The 8,748-nt window shown below is 27.8% G+C and overlaps 1 protein-coding gene across 1 annotated transcript; it reads left to right on the top strand.

The window, feature by feature from the left end:
- The first annotated feature begins 909 nt into the window (after nucleotides 1-909).
- LOC113874495 (ethylene-responsive transcription factor ABI4-like) lies at nucleotides 910-1,926 on the top strand. The gene has a single exon (XM_027512716.1). It carries the CDS (start codon nucleotides 910-912, stop codon nucleotides 1,924-1,926), a length of 1,017 nt encoding a protein of 338 aa, XP_027368517.1.
- The last annotated feature ends 6,822 nt before the right edge of the window (nucleotides 1,927-8,748 follow it).

Raw genomic sequence — 8,748 nt, 5'->3', positions numbered from 1 at the left:
AAATCAAATGTGACAGACAAAGTCCATACGGATGAAATATTACTGTTCAGGCTATATTTGGTAAGATAAATTTCCAGTTTATTTAAAAATTTGTAATTTATAGACTTACTCGATAAATTAGTAAAATTATTTAATAAGTAAGTAATATTTAATCTTAATATTAGTTATATTAATATAATGTATTATTAGGATTATTTTTTTATATATGGTATTTAGAAATTTTTAACATATTTTAATTAATTATATATGACTAATTTTTTAAAATACCTCTGCTTAAATTAATTAATATAATAATTATAGACTTACAAGTACAACTTCTAATTAATTTTACATTTACAAGATTCAAATTCACAATTCTTAGCCTATTGAATCAAATATTCTAATTCAATCAATTAATTACACAAGCTTAGTGCAAATGCAGTGCATAAACCCTATTAGAATACCATGTACAGCCTGAGGTGGCAGTATCATATTATGATTAATGAGGTTGGTTGCCTGGGAAATGCTAGTAATAATTTTTGGTAAACGCCTAGGAATTAACTTATCCCAAATAAGCAGCACTACACTAGTCTCGAAACAAAACCTGACTAAGAAGGAAGAAACGAAGAAAATGAACAAAAGTGAGTAGTGATTCCAAATTCCCAAACCAATGTGCACCTGTGGTGGCCTGTTTCTTTATTCGCTGCACATCATCAACCCCTTTCTTTTCTCTCTCTCCTATTATAAATACAAATTGCATGTTAGCAACAACAGCACCGCCCTATTCAACCATTCACAGAAATGACATTGAAACCACTTCACCAGAGCCTCCTCTTTGGACTAATCAACATCAACACTGAACGAGGTAACCAAGGGTCTCCATCTTTCCCTTCACTCTTAACTTAAAAGCTCCACTTCAGGACCCAACCAATGGAGAACCAGCACCCACCCCAACCTTATCACCAGCCTCAACCCCAAGAAACCAAATCCACCGCCACTACCGCCATAACCACCACTCTTCATCAAACATCTAACAGTAATAATAGCAGTAGTAGCAGCACCACAACCGCTAACAAAAGTAATCGTAAATGCAAAGGCAAAGGTGGCCCTGACAACAACAAATTTAGATACCGTGGAGTGAGGCAACGAAGCTGGGGCAAATGGGTTGCGGAGATCCGAGAGCCACGTAAGCGAACCCGTAAGTGGCTTGGCACCTTCGCCACCGCCGAAGATGCCGCCAGAGCCTACGACCGCGCTGCCGTTATTCTTTACGGCTCTAGGGCTCAACTTAACCTCCAACCCTCAGCTTCTTCTACTCAATCTTCCTCTTCTCGTTCTTCTTCTTCTTCCTCTTCTTCTCAAACCCTTCGACCCTTGCTTCCTCGTCCTTCGGGCTTCGCCTTCACCACCGCTTCCCATCTTCCGGTGCTGTTCAACGCCACCTCCAACATGCCTTTTGGGGTTTATAACAACAATTACACCCCATCGGTGTTGTGCCCTTTTGATAATAATGTAGTGCAACTTCATCAGCATCATCACTATCTTCGTCCAGAGGAAATGGTGCAAGTACAACAACAGCAGCAACAACAGTGTCAACACTCGGAATCTGATGTGAGTGTAGCAGCTGGGATTATTATTGCAGATGAAAATTCTATGAGAACAACCTCGTACCAAAATCAAAGTTATCAGGATCATCTCGTACAACATAGTCATGTGTCGAACCAACAGCAGCATCAGAATTGCATGGTTGATGGAATGAATTCGGTGGTGGGGTCGGTTGGGTCAAGCTTGTCTTCTCAGGTGGATGTGGATGCAACGGTGGATCCGGATCCGTCGTTGGTGGGGACAGTGGGTCTTGGATCTCCGTCTATGTGGTCGTTGACAAATGAAGACGATTATTCTGGTAGCTTATGGGATTATAATGATCCTTTTTTCTTCGATTTTTAAGGATATTCGAGTTGCAATTGCTTGATACTTAGGTATGTTATTCGAAGTTATTTCACACTGCTTTAGGTCAATTGGTTTGAATTTAGTAATGGTTAGTATATGCCGAAGCAAGAAGATCGAATTTAGATCAATACTAATGTGAATAAATGTGTTGGGCAGAGGCTGGAAGTTGTTAGTATTAATTATTAATTAATTGTGGATAGTGAGGGTGGTGGAATTAAATAATTTTCCATTGTTGAGATTTAGTGCAGCTGAAGAGAACCCTAATCGATTCAGTTGGTGCTTTCTATGCTAGCAATCAACGAGCTATATATCTTGCCATTTGTCTCGTCTGATTGTGTGGTAAGTTTTTTTTCCATTATTTGGAGTTCAATGCATAGAAGATTGATTGATCTGTGATGGTCTGGGTTTCGTCAAATTTTAACCGTGGCAACTAGAATTTGGGAAATTGAATGTAGGTAAAAAACATAAATTGGATTATCATTTTTTTCAAACGTTATTGGTAATGTGTAAAATATTTACTTTAGGTTATCTTTGGATGGATGTAAAGGAATGAAATAAAATAGACTTAAATTAAATCGTTTAATTTTTAATTTAGATTGTTTAAATTATAATGAAATGGAATAGAATAGGAAGGAATATCTTATTCTGTTTAATTTTTAATTTGGGTTGAAAGAGATGAAATATTGTTTTCCATCATTCCATTATACATTTAAACAATGAAATGATATGTTCATTAATTTCATTATATTTCATTTTAATTTATTAATTATAATTTATCTCGGTCTATTCTACTCTATTCTCCATTTAAACAATAGAATAGGAAGGAATATCTTATTCTGCTTAATTTTTAATTTGGGTTGAAAGAGATGAAATATTGTTTTCCATCATTCCATTATACATTTAAACAATGAAATGATATGTTCATTAATTTCATTATATTTCATTTTAATTTATTAATTATAATTTATCTCGGTCTATTCTACTCCATTCTCCATTTTATGTCCAGAATATTGGCTTAGGCAATTTTGATTAGGTAAATCTTATATAATTACTAAATATCATAATCGAAATTCTATTTACTTTTTTTTTTTTCCTGATGAATTATCCTCTTAATGAAATCGTTACAAGTTTTTTAATTTGAAAGGGAATATAATGGATGTTTAAATTGGTACCTTTTTAATAAACAAAATTGAAATTATCGTCTTAACGATGTTGAAAAAAAATTTGAACTAAGTTATGAAATTATATTTTTCAAAAAATAAGAATCAAGTATTTCATTGTATTTGATTTTATGCTTTGACTAATATATTTCTTCATGATGAAATAAAAAAATGGAAATTGTTATAATTTGTTTTTGAAACACTAAAATGATGTGAATCGACAGGCACTGAGTAATTGTCTACACTCAGATGAGTTGGTATAAAAGTAGTATTTTACTCGAAATAAAGCTTTTTATTTTATTGTGGTATAGCCGCGCACTAGTTTTATCAACTATATTTCTTTACACAATTTAGATGAAACACTTGAAGTATTTTTATATTGTTTAATTAAAATCATAATTTTAGTTTACTAATCCATAAAAAGTCAATACTATTGTAGAAAAGATTCTAAATTTAATTAAAAATTGGAACTGTAATCATTCAGTGACGCAATATGTTAAAAATATAAGGCTTTTACAAGTTTTCTTATTTCATGACTAAATTATATTACACGATATATTACCTTTTTTAAAAAAAAAAAAAAAGTTGTTCTACCTTTGTCTTTATTAATTTATTTATTTTTAGTTGTCTAATTACGATTCAAAACTTCTCAATGTACCGTAATATGCTCTTTGTTGGCAGATGGCCCAATATTGATTAGGAAGCGTTTGAAAAAGATTTGATAGAATTACTGTAAGGCCTAAAAAAAATAAATTTACGAAACTAATATAAAATGGGAAATTTTTTATTCAAGTTAGTAATTTATTAAAAAAATTATAAATATTTTATTTTCTAAAATATTTAAAAATTATAACTCTTAATTTAAAGTGTATATAATATACCTCAGTTTAGAATCACTACAGCGAACATCTAAAAATAACTGTTGGTATTGCGAATTCATTGAGTAACAAACTCACTTTATAAAATAATTGCCCTTGATTTCCGTATAAAATTGTTTCGTATTATAAAGTATTAATGTTTTTAAAAACGTTTTTTTAACTTTTTAAAATCAATTTCTTTAAAAATTTTCAAATAAAATTTAGCATCAATAAATTCTCAAATAATAGTTTTATTAAATGAATGTTTAATTATACTTTTTATTTGAAGGTGAACTCAATGTCATAGTCTAAGCGTATCTTGTGCCTTGATAAATTGCATTTTATAAACTAACTCGTAAAAACCATAAGCTCTTATAAACACATTTTTAGATTTTTGACTAAAAAAGCACATTCGTTGTTTATTGATTATAAGCTAGCTATTAGAATAAATATATTTAATATTTAAAAATAAATAAATTTCTTGACCAAGACGCCGATTAATATTTATATTTAATTTTGATGTTGAGTCTTCGCTACTCAAAATTCAAATTTTGAGGCGATGGGTGCTTTCAATATGTATGCATTTCATTATATAAATTTTATAAGAAAATATGAAAACATGGTCTCTCATAAGACATTTCTTGGAATCCATTAATATGACTTTTCCATATCAATGAAAATCATGTTCACGTGAATCACATTCATTTATTTGTTTCTGTGCAGTGTATATATTTATAAAGCATAAAATGGAATGGCTATAATACTCATATGTTTAACACGGATTACTCAAAAGTTACATAAGGTGTCCCAAATTGAAGAACTGAATTTTTATTTTATTTTATTGGTCGAGGGAGAACATTATTATGTATTCTAAAGTTATTTAAATGTCCTATTTTAATAGTAGGTCTTTCTTCTTCTTTTTTGGTCAAAGGTTATTTTATTTATTTATAGTAGCTCTCTGATTTCTTAGGTTTATTTCAGGGGATGCTCATGGACCGCGTTGTATCAGATTTAACTTCATTTGTACCCGGTACAGTGTCTTTGTTAGGTTAAATTTTTACCGTTTCACTAATGGTATAAGGGTTTACTACCTCAAAAGGTTGTAAACCCGAAAGCCCCCTATGAAATAGGGGTCTATTTTGTTTTTTTAAGCCATAAAATCTTCGAGTAGGATGTAATGAAATATAGTTTTATAAATAAATTATGTTAATGTAAAAATATTAGAATGTTATGTAAAATATATTTATTTAAGTTGGTGTAATTACAACTATCTTTAAAAATATGAAAATGTTTAAATAGTAATCAACCTCAAATCAGGTTAAGTTGACTTTAAAAAAAATCAATTTGAAGCATTACTCCTATTTTTTAAAATCTTTTATCTGTTTTTCTGTGAGGACTCATAACTTGAAGATATTTTTGTTGGTCCATAAAGTGAAAACATTATTTAATTTTTTTGGTTGGTCAGAAGTTAACGCATTATTAAGACTCTAGAAAAAGGCAACTGAGTTTAATTTCTAGTCATAAGCTCAGCCCAAGTAACTTTGAACCAAACTGGATTATTGTGTGGGCCACATTGAATTCCATACTTGGTAAGGCACTTTGCTAAAGGAGTTTCGTTGCATTTTCTTATATATTTTAAAATATTTTTTATTATTTTTATAAGGTAAATAATAAATAAATAAAAAAGTGTGTATTTATTGTCTTAAAAATATAAAAATAATAATTTTTCATTTGATAATTGAAAGGATTTATATGCATATAAGATAATTTATTGGTGTAATTATGGAATGTTCTATTAGGCTTAAAGTCAACTACCAAGTCCTTAAACCAAAAAACAAAACAAAAAAAAACCTTGTCTTTATGCCTTGCATACCCATGAACAATACGTAAAGGTGTTTGTAGAAGAGTTGACAAAAGCTTGTAGGAAAAAGTTATATTTTCTTAATTTATTTTAACAAATTTTTATATAACCTATAAAAATGTTTTTTAAGTTCATTTAAAGCAAGTTTATAACTTAATATATTGTCTACCCGAATTTGATCCTAGCATGCATGAACCTTCCATCATACACTTATATATATGAATGATAGATAAAGATTTATTAAAAATTATGTAAATATTTTATTTCTCATTTTAATTTTAGTGTTTCTCAATCATACTTTTGTAGATTTATATGATTAGTCAAAAATTAAAAAAAATGTATTAGAAATGCATGGAGAGAATATTGTTAATATTTTTCATCTATAATAAATTACTTTATATATTTGTGTTGGATCGATATAATTTATTAATAAATTATAAGCTAGTATTAGTATAATTTTTTTAAAAGTCAAACCATTAATATAATATCATAAATATAAACTAATAATATATTATATTATACTAATAAATCATTTCGTTAATTAAATATTTAATGTATATTATCAATACATGTTAGTACAGTGTATTAATTATTTATTAGTATAAAAAATATATTAATAATTGTTTTTTTGTTAGACAAATATTGTATTAATAAAGATTATCTTAATATTTGATTTTTTTGTTGGTTTAGTAAAAAAAAATATTTTCTTGCAAAAGTCAAAAAGTAAAATACAACTTTTTTGTATGAGGGATAAGTTTAAAAAAAAAACATTTCAAAATTAAATAAATAATATTCCATGTTTTTTTATTAATGACGACCCATCTTAAGTTGAAGCATTCTTCACCCAAAAACTATTAAAACGTTAAAACTATTCCAAAATAAGGCACGAACCAATAAATTATTGTTGATGAATTAGTAAGTCGCTTAGTTTAAGAATCGTGTAAAATTTCTTTTTAGTTTTTAAATTTACAAATGTTGATTACTTTAATATCTCATCGATTAAAAACGTTCATTTAAATCGCCGATTTTATCAACAATCTATACTTTAATTTTTATTATTCTTTTCATAATTGTAAAAAATTAAAGAAAATGACTGTAAAAAGAATAGTCTAAAATAATAATTTTGTAAAATTTTAAATTTAATATCCATATGTATATTCTAATATTTTAGTGAGAATTTACTCTTGAAGAATTTGTAGTTTAATTGACATCAATTTTCGTGTAATCTTCACCTTAAATGTTCAAGTAGAATAAGAATAATGATTTCGTTATGTGAAAATTTTTAAATGACACGTGTTTGCTTTTATTAGGATCCATTTGGCGAATAAAATTATAATTTTTGTTTAAATTTATAATTTAAAATATAGTTATATGCAATTAGAACAAAATCACAATTTTTGCACTTGGGTTTAGAAAAAATAAATAAATTTCAGATTAAAATTTAATACAAATTTGATACCTCTAGATACAGTACTGAAAAGGTAGATAATGATAATGGTAAGACTGAAAATTTATAATTATGTGAATAACAATTAAATGAAGGGCGATAATGATAATAATCAATGGTTGTGAGATAAAAGAGTGACGGTGATAATAGTTATCACACATGTGGCAACACAATATAATTAGTAAACGTGATAAAAATACTGAAAACTACATTGATAATAACAATTACACTTATTAAAGTTAAAAAAAAGAAAGGAGAGAAATTATACGAAGATAACTGGAAGTTGTAATGTAGGCAATGTCATAAAAGGTAATGGATTAAAAATTATTAATTTTTTATCTATAAAAAATTTATAGAATTTGTTTGGCACGTCAAAATAATAAAAGGTCTAACTACCTATAAGAGTATTTCGTGCTTATAGCATTTACTAACATCTGAGTATTCAAACAAGCACGAAGATTCTTCCAAACACATAAACAATATTTATTTGAAGATTTTATTTTTTTACTAAACTATTAGCGATTGCATTTTCTTCTCTTAGGATATACTCGAAGGCTGCAATTTCTATTTTGAAATTGAATCTTAAATTACAATTTAAAATTTAAATTGGTTTCCAAATATTATAACTACAATTAAAAAATAATGTCAAAACTTCAATATCATATTATTTTAAAAAATAAATATTTTATTGAGTTATAAGGATGAGTACTAGACTTCAACTAAATACAGTGTAACTTCGATGTCTATATTTTGAATAGTTATGGATATATAGAAAAGACTTTGAATATTTGAAATTCTGTTTGAAAGAATCAACCTTCAACACGTTTTTATGTTAATAGATGAGAAATCTAACTCTATAAAAAAAAAGGGCATATTTCTATAAGTTTTTATTATTTCAGGAAACGCTTCAAATTTTGTCAAAAAGGAAACATTTCAATGAATTTTCTTTTAAGGTTAGAACATCAAACTTAAAGTTACAATATTTATCATTGGTTGCAAGATCAATAGTTATTGACAGTTATCATCAATTGAAAATAAAAAATACATGAAACAATTACCAGCGGTTATGATCAATTAGAGATCAAAGGTGTGGACAATAATAATTATGAAAAATGTACGATCATAAGTGGCAGCATTTATTAGAAAAATAAACTAAGGAGTTATCAAAAGATAAATGTAAAAGAAGGGGAAGTAATTAAACTTAATTTATCTATAAATAGTACTAAGCTTTACATTCTAAATAATTACATTTTTGCTCTAGATACTGACGCCTAAATTATCTGCACATTGAAAGTTCTGCACTAAGCTAAACATCAACAGCTAAGAGATTCACAGTTTTTGTTATTCTTAGCGGTAATCTACGTTTGCATTTCTGCAATTTAATTAACATTTTGTTTATTTCTTAATTTTTACTCTTAATATCAACGTGTTCTATCATTTTGCTTTTGTTTCTCCTGTCAATTTGCTTGCACGGTAATAGTTGTAATGTTACAT

The sequence above is a fragment of the Abrus precatorius genome, unplaced genomic scaffold (genome assembly GCF_003935025.1).
Source record: "Abrus precatorius isolate BTA unplaced genomic scaffold, Abrus_2018 Scaffold8, whole genome shotgun sequence".
Lineage (NCBI taxonomy): Eukaryota > Viridiplantae > Streptophyta > Magnoliopsida > Fabales > Fabaceae > Abrus > Abrus precatorius.
Note: the sequence above shows the minus strand (reverse complement) of the source record. Positions and strands in the feature narration are given on the sequence as shown.